Raw genomic sequence first — 14751 nt, forward strand, 5'->3', positions numbered from 1 at the left:
CAACCAAAATTGTATTGTCTTTCTGGTGGCGCCATGCACTTTAGCTGTTGTACACTCCAACAGAGCCTCAATCTTTATTTAACAGAACACACCACATCGTTTGAGACCAATATTTCAAAGTCAGTTTATTTAGCATTTTTAAAAACATGTATTGTATCCTATTTTTAGGCTAGTAGTTAGGCTATTAAAAAAATAAAAAATAAAAATAAATAAAAACACATTAAAATGCCATTCATACAGAAAGTTACTTGAACACACCTCTTCTATGATGGGCATGTTTCATTTTTTTCATTATTTGTTATTATCTAAAGTAAAATAATGTTTAGATGGTTCACCATTCAGGGATCATATTGTAATAAAGACAAAAAACCTGTAAATATAATTTTTTGAATTTTTAAAAATAATTCAATGTTGTTCAAATCAGTGTTGTGTAACCAATATGCAATTACATCACAAAGACCCCTGCATACCCTCATGACTGTGTCGTGACTTTTTAAAATATAATAATAATAATAATAATGTGTATAATAATAATAATATTATTATACACATTATTGTGTATTATTGTAATAATGTGTACATAATAATAATAAGGTGTAAGGGAAAATAACCAACATGAAAACAAATATGACAATTGTGCATTTTGAGCTAGATCTCTGAAATGCTTATTTTGCATGAACCCTTCTATACATTTATCGCGGATCAACAGAATAAATGAGCAGGTCGAAAGTGCGGCTGCCGATGGGGTGGATGATACCCCTGTTCGTGGTGCTGAAACCTCCAGGCTCTCGTCCTCCCTCTCTCTCTCTCTCTCTCCCTCTCTCTCTCTCTCTCTCTCTCTCTCCCTCTCCCTCTCTCTGCTCCTCTCTCACACGCACAGAATCCTCTGTCATGGCGTCTTCCAACAATGTTACTCCCACCAACTGTAGCTGGTGGCCCATATCAGCCATGGACGAAGATGGTAAAATCACAGACGGAGAGGAGAGTCAAGAGCCCACGATAGAACACAAGCCATACAACAAAGACCGGCTCGTTCTGTATCACTGGACTCAGTCCTTCAGCTCTCAAAAGGTAAGGAAAAACACAGCATGAAAATGGTGGGTGAACCTATACTATGCAGTGGGACCAGTATTGCCAGACAGATAATATTGCGCTTTCTCTGGGTGGACGCGTGTTTTATTGGCCTACCTGTCTGTTCCGTCCTGTGTGAAGACATTACGAAACCTCAGCAGAAGATGGAGCATTTAGACTTGACTGGCTCTAAGTAAACCGCATCCCAATATCATCGATCAGTTTTATGCATAGTGTCTATCAGACTGATTTATGGGCAAATAAATAGCGGATTTTACTGTATATAACGGGCACAAAGCTATTGTTGAAGAGTTGCGTGTTGCTTTGCTCTGGAGGATGATGGAACTCTAAATTATTCATTAAAATGAGGGAGCTTTGTGAAAAACAAACGGTGATTTCGTATTCTGCTGTCAATTGCTTCGTGCACATTTCAGTCAGGGTCTTATGTGTCCTTCATGAACGTGTATACAATGACTTTAACAATTAAAACTGGCACCAACTTTTAATGGGTTATTATAGGCATTTTTATTAACATATCAGCAACAAACAAAAAAGAGTACATTTATCTTATTTGGCCAGTGTTTTCATCTTCTCCCTGCTGTATTATATATTACAATTATTTAATTTATTTTTGAAATGTTTATTAAAATGTGCATATATATATATAAATATATTTTAATGTAATAAATATATATGACAAATATTTATGCAATAAATATGAGACATTTACACAAACACACACTATTTTATATATATAAAATATATTATAATTATTTAATTTATTTTTGAAATGTTTATATATATATATATATATATATATATATATATGCACATTTTAATGTAATAAATATGACAAATATATATGTAATAAATATGAGACATTTACACAAACACACACTATTTTATATATATCACACACACACACACACACACACACACACACACACACACACACACACACACACACAGGTATATATATATATATATATATATATGCACAATCTAATTCAAAATGATATATTTTTTCCAATCAAATTGCGCATATATATTATTGCTTTAAATGTTTAGCCTATATATATATGTATATGTATTTTATACATTTGTGCATATTTTAAATATAAATAAATACATAATTTAGAAATAAATACATTTATGTATATCTAATATTAATAAATACAATATTCATTTCACACATTTACACAAACACACACTATTATATGCATGGATATGCCATATGATAGAATGTTTTCAAATCAAACTGTGTGTGTGTGTGTGTATATATATATATATATATATATATATATATATATATATATATATATGAACTAGAAACATATATAGGCCTATATGTATGTATAAGCGTTAAACTGTCTTTTGTCTTTCTAGTAAACACCTTGTAGTGTCATGACCTTGAGGCTATGAGGCTAAATGGCTAAATATGACCGTCAACCCTTTTTTAAAGGCATTGCAAATTCCAACATATATTAAATGTTAGATGCCACAATGCAATATCTTAAGACTTAAAGACATTCTTTGTCTGATAAATTGTTTATTCTAATAAGATTTTTATGTTAAAAAAATCACTGGAAAAATGGAAAAGGCCCCATATTTGGTGGAATAACACACCAGGTGTGAGGCTTATTATTTGTTGTTCAAGAGATGCCTCTCTCCACAGTCAGTCTGCTGTTGCTGTTTGCATGATTTGAATGAATGTCACGTGTTACCTAAGCTAAACCTGACACCTGACAACAATATTAAATTGACCAAAACGCTGGTGAGGCTCAGATCGCGAAGTGATTCATTTTGCTGATTACAGTAGTTACAGACTCACATGGAAAGCTGAGCAAAAAATCAATGACCTGCCAAAATCCATCTCCTATTTACTTACCAGCAGACTGAGAAATACAGTTAAACATGGGAAAGCTTCACACCACTGAGTGTTTTTCTCTTGATGCCAATTACTTTTAGGCTCCCTTTTTATAGAAATATTAATTGGAGAACATTTACTGGAGATGAGCATCAAAACAGCCCTGTCATCTCTGAAAATAGATTGGTGCTGCTGACCTTCCAATATCGCTGCCTTGTTGTGAGTTTGTTTTGTGATGAATGGCATTGAATCAATGTATCTTCTTGATGAAGCTGTAAAAGGTTATGCCGGGGCTGCTAACTTTTGAGTTCAGCTTGGAGTGAGTGATTCAAATCATGAGCTTGCGATTCTTTTTCAGTGTCGATTCAATATTCATATGGATGGATATAGTAGGCTATACATTTTCCTCAAAGAAAAAAATCGAATGTTGTAAACTACACAGGGAACTGTCAGCTGGTACATTATTATTAAAGGTTAATTAATAACTGATTTGTAGACAATTGCATATAAGGCTCTTTTTATAATAATAACATTATGATAATACATTGTAATGGTATTTGAGTAAAAATATAATGAATATGTAATAAGTGTACATTAAGTGTACATTTTTCTCGCTAACTAGGCTACAGTTTATGGTCAATGAATGGCGTTTCTGATGTAAATGTAACCTTACCTGACTCATTGTTTACAATGTTTTATCCGTGGTGGTTGACACACTGATTGATCATGTTTATTTTGTACTGTAACTAGTAGTATTGAGGTAGATATCAGTGAAGATTGGTTCACCGCTTTGCTTGAACTGAGGCTCTACAGCGACATTAAGAGTGCCAAAATGGTATTTATTGTTTGAATTTCATAATAAAACGTACAAAGTTTTAATGCTGAGACTTTCATATCGAAGGTAACCCACTGACAGCGCATTGTCACATGTTTTTTCACTCCGTGAGAATACGTGTGGCGTGAGAACTAGCAAGATGGCAAGCTGTAGGCTAATGCTAGTTGAGCCTTTCCCAGTTGATTACTTTGTGTCTGTTCAAATCCAGACATCGCACAGTTGTTGTGAAGTGCTTTATCAGATGTGTCTATTGGCTTTTCAACACTTCCCAGGCCTCAGCACAGTCAAAGCTGAAAACAACCTGGCATTGCTCAAGCTTCTGATTGATGCTTTTCACTCATCAGTCAGCGCTCCTTGTTTTTCCTCGATCGATTAATCTGATTTTGTAGAATGAGACAGGATTGTATCTTTAATGCTACTTCTAACCAGAAGAAAACCAGATGCCTATTGTATACTAAGCAAGTAGCCTATATGTTCTCTTTAAATAACTATCTGAATCATATTGTGTTGTTTAGCTTAATGCCAGAATGTCAGGGCTCAGGATACAAAATCTCTGAACAGACAGCAAGGCTTTTTCCCCATATTCCCATGTTATGTTTTATTAATATAGTTTCTATATGCACAGTTGCTATAGTTACTGCAGTAGACCTTTAACGCTTAAAAGAAAAGGTTCTATATAGAATCTTAAAGGATTCTGTCAGGCGCTTTATATAATGAACCTTTTAGGGGTTCCCATCATAGGAACATTTTATGGATTTAGTTTGAATTAATTTTTCATTTTAATTCAATGTTATGAATTTAGCAGCTTGTAAACATACTTCATCACTTGAAAAATTAACATGAAAGTGTTATGCAATCATTTAAGACATTTATCCTTATTTAAAACCTTTTTGGCATATCTGGTTCTTTAAAATTGAGGGTTCTAGAAGCCCTTTGAAACTTTTTTCCAGTGTAGAGAGTCACTTTTTTATACAAACAGGCAGTTTAAAACTTGCATAGTGAGTAAAAAGTAAGATGTCACATTGGTTATCAATGTTTAGAGCCAAATAATAACAACAACAACAAATTTAGAATTACACAGTGATAAAAGCAATCTGATGTTTTATTAATCTAATTTCTTACAGCTGGCCAGCCAGACATTTAATTAAAACCCGAATGCCTTCCAAACTTGTTTTTAATGATTGTCAAATAGATACAACATTGAAAAAAATACAGTGGAAAATCTCTCAACTGGTTTGCGTTGTACGTAACCGACATGAAGTGGGATCAAATGTCTCAGACCACTGCGAGAGTGCTTTTATTTAATACAGTTGTCTTCATTTCAGATTATATTATCAGTAAATAATACTACTGAAAATGTAAAGCTGAACTGCAAAACAAAGAATTTTCTAGTATTTGATATTTAGTTTTAATGACGACATTTTCTTTTTCAAAATTCTAAAAGTCTCCGTCTTGAGGCAGCATGATGTCATGATGATGTCATGTGTGTGTTTTCTGGCAGGTGCGTCTGGTGATCAATGAGAAAGGGTTGCTGTGTGAAGAACGGGATGTCAGTATGCCTCTCACTGAGCACAAGGAGCCTTGGTTCATGAGGCTCAACCTAGGGGAGGAAGTGCCAGTTTTCATCCACGGAGACACTATCGTCAGTGACTACAACCAAATCATTGATTATATAGAGACCAACTTTGTCGGAGGTATGGCTGACAAACCACTTACTCATGACTGCAGAAAGATACCTTGCTTGTTACTGCACCTAACGCTCTATGGCAAGGGTGTCCAATTCTGCTCTTGGAGGGCCACTGTCCTATACATTGTTTAGCTCCAACTTGCCTCAACACACCTGCCTGGAAGTTTCTAGTATGCCCAGGTTGTGTACGAAATCGCATTTACCCTCATTCACCATTTCCTACATTAGTCCACTAAAGTCCACTTGATGGAGTGAATGAAAACAAGTGAGCGAACTCAGACACCAAGTGCCTACCGTTTTGCATAGTTGTGTTTAATTATTAATAAACTGAAGCAGCTCCAGAAGTAATGATAAGATTAATCTTAAACTCTGTTGTGGAAACTAGCATGGATAAACTTTAATAAAAAAAATAAAAAAAATCAATTAAAAGGAATGTATACCTGTATGGTATTACGCCATAGCCACATTGGACCAGTGGTTTGGAAAATGGATGATTCATCTGTGGGCGCCATCTTCTGGCGAGACGCGGGATTAATTTAGCACGCGACTCAGCCAGTGCATTATGGGTATTCTCTAGCCGTTGAGCGTACATCTGTTGGACACTCGATACTGCAGTGCATTGTGGGATTGAATGAGTACACTCGATAACGTCCACTATGGTTTCGGACACCACTACAAATGGCTGTCCCCTTAAATAGTGCTCTATTTAAAGGGATACTCCACTTTTTTTGGAAATAGGCTCATTTTACAACTCCCCCAGAGTTAAACAGTTGAGTTTTACCGTTTTCGAATCCATTCAGCCGATCTCCGGGTCTGGCGGTACCACTTTTAGCATAGCTTAGCATAGATCATTGAATCGGACAAGACCATTAGCATCTCTCTCAAAAAAATGACCAAAGAGTTTTGATATTTTCTGTAGTTACATCGTGTACTAAGACTGACGGAAAATGAAAAGTTGCGATTTTCTAGGCTGATATGGCTAGGAACTATACTCTCATTCCTGCGTAATAATCAAGAAACTTTGCTGCCGTACCATGAGTCCAGCAGGCGTAATGATATGACGCAGCGCCGGAAAATAGTCCCTAGCTCGGTAGACTACAGGGTCGACTATTTTCCGGCGCTGCGTCATATCAGGAAAAATAGGAAAAATATCGAAACTCTTTGGTCATTTTTTTGAGAGAGATGCTAATGGTCCTGTCCGATTCAATGATCTATGCTAAGCTATGCTAAAAGTGATACCGCCAGACCCGGAGATCGGCTGAATGGATTCGAAAACGGTAAAACTCAACTGTTTAACTCTGGGGGAGTTGTAAAATGAGAAGGGGCGGTAGAAGGGGTGGTTTCGGACACACACGGTTCAGGTGTGTTTAATTGGGATTGGAGCTGAACTCTGCAGGACAGTGGCCCTTCAGGAGCAGGATTGGACAACCCTGCTCTATGGTATGCATATATATATATATATATATATATATATATATATATATATATATATATAATATTTTTTGTTGACACAAATTAGTAAAAAAAAAAAAAAAAAAAAAAACTGTCAATAAATAAAGCTGCATGGCAACTTTTTACCAATAATATTACAGGTAGGATTTTTTACAGGCAGTAAACATTTCTTCTGTAACTAAATTTGTGTATTTTTTATGAAAATATATTTGTATATTTTTGGAAATTCTACAATCTCAAATTGTATTCATTATCATTTATTCCTTGAAAATTGCTGTTAAAAGCAGAGCCCATCCTCAATGTTAGTCAAATATGCAGTCTTCTTCTTGTTGCCATATGTGTGTAGAAAGTTAAAGATATGCCTAAGCAATGCAAGCACTAAACCACTATCAACTGTAGTGACATTTTCTCTCACGCACAGTTGCATGACTATGTGTCATTTTGAATGTCTTCACAGTTCGAGTGTGGGAGTGTTTTCAACACAAATGTATTACCAATATAATTTTAGTCATAAATCTGTTACATGAAACTTGATTTTCATTTTGAACACTGACTATTTGACTAACATTTGCACATTTGATCTTTGACCAAAAATATATTTTGAAACTTATAAAAAAAGAAAATTGTTTAAAAAACTAAATTCAAATTGAGTCTATATGTTAAATGTTTCAGGCTAAAGTAAATGCAAAAGTTTAATATTTAGTGCATTGCAGACACTAAAATAAAGCCTAATACTCTGAATGTATTAATATAGTACATAAACCATTTTGCATGACATGTAAAAAAACTGTTTGACATATTTACACTATGATTCTCTTTTTCTTTTGTTGTGGATGGTGTTAATGAGTTTATGTCCTTAAGAACAACGTGTTGTCACACGTGTTATCCTAGATTATGCTACTGTTCCCTGTTTACACCTATTTTTTTACAGTCTATGGTTTACACGGATCGGTCAAAATGACTAAAACCACTGTATTATTCATGCCAGGCCAGTAGTTGGCGATGTCACTTTGTAATGAAACACTACACGCCTATAAACTGAACACGTAATACGCATGACGTCACTGTTTTCACAAATTTGCATTTTTATAGTTTAAACGGAGTCTATAACGGTATTGTTTTCAAAAATTGCACTTTGAAACTTGTTTTCATAAGTGTGTGTTTTCAGGTCCCAAATGAAGCCCCAAATGAACAGCCAAAACACATTAAAAGTTTTCCGGTCTTATTTGAAAATGGTGTCCTGTAAACAGCCCCTTAGTGACAATGCAGATTTTCATGTTGTTTGTCTTGGTGATATGGCATATTTCAGCTGTTTGTGTGCTAGAGAAACAGAGAGATATTTTGATATTGTTTTTATCGGATGAATTGATCTTCAACAGTGAGCTTGGAGAGCTGCAGGTCAGCATGCTGAAGGTGCAGAGCAGTGTAAAATGAGATACCCCTTTGGTTTTATTCTCTATCTGACTGACTTATTCAGTCTAGAGATTGGTCACCAAGAGACAAAGATGTCTATAATATCTAAAAAAGCTTTCTGTTAACATTTTTCATTCATCTTAATATCAGTGGCTTGCAAAAAAAAAAAGGTATCTACCAAAAGGGGCAAGAACTTTGACCAGCCAAACTTTGATTTTGACTATATATACATGTTTGTTTTTGTATGAGAGGTGAATCATTGACCAATTTGGAAAAGTGCACCTGTTAACATGCACCCCCTTTTAAGAAAAAAAAAAAAAAAAAGGCATATCCAAACTAAAAGAGATGACAGTCCATCAAATTTCACAAAATTGACCTATGACAACTAAATTGACCTTGCTGCTGTTTAGAAACTAAATGCACCTAAAGCCTTACGTCTTATCATGTTCTATTTCACATTTGAAGATGATATTTCTAAAACTTTGTGTTTTAGTAAATATTTTTTAAGACCATGCCATGTGATTTTATTTAGAGAAGACTCTAAAATGCTAACTGATGTTTATTCACATCTTCTAAGCATCCATCCGGTCTGTTGTCTCTATTTTCTTCACTGCAGGCAAAAGTGGCCCAAATCTGATATTTTTGCTCATATGTGCCTCAGAATTTCTTCATTCATGTTTTGTCTAACCCTGCACACATTCACATCTCTCTTGCCAGGATATATGGCCAGATCAGAATAGTCGTGGGTATTTTAATGTATATTAAAATACTTTGTGTGTGTGTTCTTTGTTCTTTCAGACACAGTAGCCCAGCTGATTCCGGATGAAGGCACTCCGATGTATGAAAGGGTACAGCAGTACCGTGAGCTGCTGGATGGACTGCCCATGGATGCTTACACACATGGATGCATCCTGCATCCTGAACTCACAATTGACTCCATGATCCCAAAGTACGCCACCGCTGAAATACGTAGTAAGTGATGCTACAATTGAGTGCACCATTAATTCTAGAGTTATTGTACAAAATTGCAATGAATGTCTTTTATTTTGTGAAATATGTATACTCTGTAAAATAAAGGTATCTATGGCATCAATTTATTGACATCTATGGTTCCATAAGGATCTTTAACATCCATCGATCCTTTCCATTGGACAAAAGGTTCTTCATAGGGGGAAAAGGTTCTTTGGAATTTTCTAATTAGATTTAAAATATTTAGATTAAAACATCTCATATTTTTTCCATCACCATGTCCCTTTAGGGGCTCCGTAGAATGCCTCAGTATTCAGCTTCGGGCACATCCCTTATTAAAATGTTCTGCACACTTACAAAAAAGAAACAGTCAGTTTCTGAGACGTGCACTTACTACAGACTATAAGTAACTTTGCAAGTACATATCAGTTTATTCTACTAACCCTAACCCTAACACTTAACCTAACAGTCTACTACAGTCTGCTTATACTCTAATGAGAGTTATTCGACATGTAGTTGAGCACTATAAAGTTATTACATTCTGCTAACTATAAAGTTATTTATAGTTAGCAGAATGTCTAAAGTGGACCATTGAAATAAATTATTAACCAAACCCCTTTTTGGAATCTTTATTTTTAAATGTGTAGAAAGCAAATTGTTTCTTTGCAAAACCTGCTTAGTCTGGGAATCCTTTTATTTCTCAGATTTCACGTTTTGCAGCAAATTGCTGTCTCAAATGTTGACTGTAAAGTGACATCCTCTCACTAAAATGCTCTAATGCTCTGTTGCCCTGAGTTCAATGATATTAAATCCAGTGTAAACCCGCAATGCTCACCTATTACGTAACGTGCCAGTGTAATGTAAATCAAGCCAAAGAGTTGGTCCAGCCAATCTACTGCAGCATAATAAATTGTTATGGAAACCCAGCATAATTGCAAATAAATCTCTTTTATGGTTTACAACTTGGAAGGAGTCGGTTTGATAGGTGGTGTTTATCACAGTCACTGCTTTGATTTTATGTGAAAAGTCTTATTAAATCCCTTAATTGCTTGTCAGGAACATTAAAACTTTGCAGAAAATAGTGCCAGTTCACACGACAGTTACAGTATTAACTATTGTACACATAACTCATCACGAAGGAATTCCTAAGGCGACAATACCTGGGGAACTTTACAGATTTCTGGGGTTTTATGATGTAAATAGTAACCAGATGAAAGCTCTCTTACTGACATAGACATTCTGCTCTGATTGCTCTCAGGACATTTGGCCAATGCAGCATCTGAACTGATGAAGTTGGACCATGAGGAACCCCAACTGACAGAGCCATACCTCTCCAAGCAGAAAAAGCTCATGGTAAGCTAGCAGTTTTACATGAATATCTTATGTGCAGTCATATCTTAATCTGAAAATGAAATAATAGCTTGTCATGATCTTAAATACTTTCATTTGGTAGGCTAAGATCTTAGACCACGACAATGTGAACTACCTGAAAAAAATTCTTGGAGAGTTGGCAATGGTGCTTGACCAAGTAGAGGCAGAGCTGGAGAAAAGAAAACTGGAATATCAAGGTATGTTTTTTGTTAACGTTTTTTTTCTCTCTCTCTTAATTTCAACAAATAAAATAAATAATAATAAAATAAAAATAAAACAACCCTAATAAAATTAATTATTATTTTTTAGAAATTATTTTATTTAAAAAAACAGCATTATATATATATATATAACCATAATAAAATCACCTTATTTACTAAACTTATTTGAATATTTTAACCATTAAGATCATGTTTAAAAATATTTTGTATTTTATTTTATTAAGACAAAACAACAGTAATAAAAATTCAATTAAAATATAACAAATGTTACTTTTATTAAAACAATGTTATTTTATTGGATTTTATTATTAAAAAATAAATATTTTTAAACATGATCTTTATTGATTTTTCTTGGTGCATTTTGTCATGTTATTCCTGTTTATCTCATTTAAATCACAAGAATTCACATTTGTCATTCTGTGTTCGTTTACATTAGAAACATTAGCTTTGAGAACTGCTGTTTTATGATCTTACTTTTTCAAGAACATCTACAAGTTGTCTTTCCTGTCTACACAGGTCAAAAATGTGAATTATGGCTTTGTGGACCTACTTTTACACTAGCTGATATTTATCTTGGAGCCACATTGCACAGGCTCAAGTTCTTGGGACTCTCAAGGAAATACTGGGAGGACGGGAGCCGGCCGAACCTGCAGTCGTTTTTTGAGCGGGTTCAGAAGCGCTACGCTTTCCGCAAGGTGTTGGGGGACATCCACACGACCCTGCTCTCGGCAGTTCTACCCAATGCATTCCGAATGGTAAAAAAGAAGCCGCCGTCCTTCTTTGGGGCGTCCTTCTTAATGGGCTCTCTCGGGGGGATGGGCTATTTTGCCTATTGGTTTTTAAAAAAGAAATACATGTAGTGAATGTGCTCTTGTAGTGTTTTGTGTCTGTGTATCTGTGCGATGGTTGAACTTTTCGGTAACTGTTTTACGAGAGCAGGAAAATCAAGACAATATACAGAGGTCAACACTATTACTTACTAGGGTGAATACTTAAATAAATATATAATGAGAACATTCCAAGACTAGGAATTCTTCTTAACAGCACCTTCTCTGGTAATTGATGCCTTCATTTTTTTGTTTATATGATTTAAATGTCAGAACACTACACATTCTGACATTTAGGACACCTGTATTCGATTATAAGGTATAGCACAATGGCCAAAGTGTATTATAAACTTAAATCCCCAAATAATGTTTGTTAAAGGTGCAGTAAGCAATTTCTGAGAAAGTCCCTGTCCCAAATGGCACACTTCATATGCACTTGTGGTCTTACAATGGCCTCCGCGTGCGCGTCTCTGTTAAGTCCACAAGACCGTAGGGTGTCCCATTTGTAATTTTAGGTTTCAGAAGGGTGCTCGCAAGCGCCGTCTTTTCGGCTGATATGCCCCTTCGATGCAAACATTTTCTGAGCCTGCAAGCTCCGCAGCAGACTTCAACTAGATGGTCAAAGCAGCATTACATCACAAAAGTGGACGGATTGGAAGATTGCGAGGGCATAGGGTTCCATTTGGGACAGGGACAAACACTACGGCTGAGCAAAAAAATGTTTTTCCGTTAAATCGTTTTTACAAATGTTCTCAAAAGCCACGAATCGATCTCTGTATGTATTTCCGCAAACACTTAAAGCAACACTAAGTAACATTTTTTACCTTAAAATAATGTTTCCAAAATGGTTTCAGTGGTTCATCAAGTCGTAACGGGGTGAAAGGCACTTCTGGATTCGCTTTGCAGCCCTATATCTGCTATAACCGCGCTATGCAAGTTTGCCAAACCGGGTCGCGTTTCTGTAGTTCGAATGAGACATAAGAAAACTACAAATTTGACTTGCTTTACGTCAAGCGTTACAATAGTCATTATTCCGTTTTTCTTCGTTTCTGATGTCGCAATACATCATGCTTTCATGAAATCATGCAACATACTACCTTGTCTGTGGACATCGTTCATTCAAAGCGGGTGCTGGATAAACAGCGAGCGTGCGTGCGACAGTAGGCTGCGGGCGGCGAAATTATTTACAACAGCGGTAATGGACAATTCCGCTTCCAACCTGTAGGGCGACCGAAGAGGAAAAGTTCCTTAATGTTGCTTTAACAATATTTGACTGATGTTAATCTTATAATCTTCTCCACTAGATTTCATCCTCTTATTTACCTTGCATGTTGTTACAGCGGGGACTCATTCAGTGCTGAACATGGCAGGTACAGTTGCGTCTCTCAGCGTGAAAGATGTTCCGGACAGTTGAAGGAACTGTCAGTGTCCCGATCGGGCCAGTGCTGCATGGTCTCGAAAGTTTATGATTTGCATGTTTTCAAGCTTTGCCAATTTAAGCATTTAAGCAAAAGAGAACTCACGTACGCTGTGTGAGAAGTTTTGTGCGCGCACACACCCGAAGCGAACACAGCTGCACGTCTGACTGTGTGAAAAAAATGAGTTCTCTCTGCGCTTAAACGGTCAAATTCACACAGACTTATCTAAAAATTACCGCCTTCACAAGTATCCAAGTAAACATAATCAGTTATGGCTTAAGTAAACAGTAGAGAAAGAACGCACATGTATCATTATATTGTATCCCTGCATTAGTCTTAAAGTGACAGCAGTGTTCTTATGTCAGTCAAACTACAAAAGACTAAGAAATCACTCCCTGTTCTTCACTGAATAACGTTTTTGTTACTTTAATAAGGAACCTTTATTTAATTTGTACAGTGAAGATTATATGCAGTGTTATTTTACATTTGATTTGAAATTTGTATTAAAAGTGTTTTAGCTGTGGTATCGAAATTGGAATCGAGAATTGTTCAATTTTACTGGTATCTAAAATTTTGGGTGTCATAACCTTATTTATTAAAATACAAGGATACATGGTCAAAAACAATAACTATTTTTTTTTTTTTATTACTTTCTTAGTGGTGGGGTCAGTGAAAATGAATCATTGAATTCAGTGAATCGAATCGAGAATCGAATCAAATTAAGATATTAATACCCAGCGGCAAGCTTTATGTGTGCGCTTGAGCGGGAGGCATATACTCCGTCCCCCGGTGGCCTATATGAGTCTTTGAGTCTGTAAAAAGTTTTATTAGGTCATATGTAATGTAATCTTGTTTAAACTGATTTCCTAAAAGTGGTATCGAAAAAAGTATCATTCAGGAACCGGTATCGAAGTCAAGGTATCGGTATTGGTAGCGATATCAAAAAAAAATTGGACAATACCCAGCCCTACTCTTTCTGCAGTCTTCTTCAAATCTCCCTCTGGCTCTCTCTCTTTCCTCCCCCATCATGAGTGTATACGCCCCCTACTGCTGATTGGCAACAGCGTTTTCCAGAAATAGCTTACTGCACCTTTAAAGTACCCTTAAGCATCTTTTTTGTATTATCAGCCATTGATGGGTTTCCAAACACTTTGCACTTAAAAGACTCAAAATGATGAGACTATTCTGCAAAACTTTTCAGCATTCATTCACTTTTTAGTGCACATTTACAAGTGAAAAAACTGTTCATTAGCAGAATCCAACGCTGCGCAATTTTCAGTCCTAGCAATCATTTCACAGGCCTAAATCTTCAGAATATTACACATCTTACCAAGAATGCAAAAACAGAAAACACTAAAGAGAACAGAATGTTTTCCTCATACAAGACTGCCAATCTAAGCATTTTCTTTCCTATGTAATTTTTTTCATTTTAGTTTTTGTTATCACTAGCACAATTTCTCAAAAGTCTACTAAACCACAGAATGAGTAAAGTTTCTTTCTTGAAATGTTGGTGGTGTAGAAATGTGAATGTGAAGTGCCAGTTCTGAGTGTAAAAGATACTGGGACATTTGGTGTGAAAACAAACACACCATTATATTCAGTAACAAAACTAGGCTTATA

The 14751-nt window shown here is 35.7% G+C and overlaps 1 protein-coding gene across 1 annotated transcript; it reads left to right on the forward strand.

Moving 5' to 3' along the window:
• The first annotated feature begins 693 nt into the window (after nucleotides 1-693).
• gdap1l1 (ganglioside induced differentiation associated protein 1-like 1) lies at nucleotides 694-13358 on the forward strand. The gene is made up of 6 exons (XM_079849646.1): nucleotides 694-1071; nucleotides 5275-5467; nucleotides 9124-9297; nucleotides 10553-10647; nucleotides 10748-10862; nucleotides 11403-13358. The coding sequence occupies exons 1-6, from the start codon at nucleotides 715-717 to the stop codon at nucleotides 11744-11746; spliced, it is 1278 nt and encodes a 425-aa protein (XP_079705772.1). The 5' UTR covers nucleotides 694-714; the 3' UTR covers nucleotides 11747-13358.
• The last annotated feature ends 1393 nt before the right edge of the window (nucleotides 13359-14751 follow it).

Source organism: Squalius cephalus, assembly GCF_949319135.1.
Source record: "Squalius cephalus genome assembly, chromosome: 18".
In the NCBI taxonomy this organism is placed as follows: Eukaryota; Metazoa; Chordata; class Actinopteri; order Cypriniformes; family Leuciscidae; genus Squalius; species Squalius cephalus.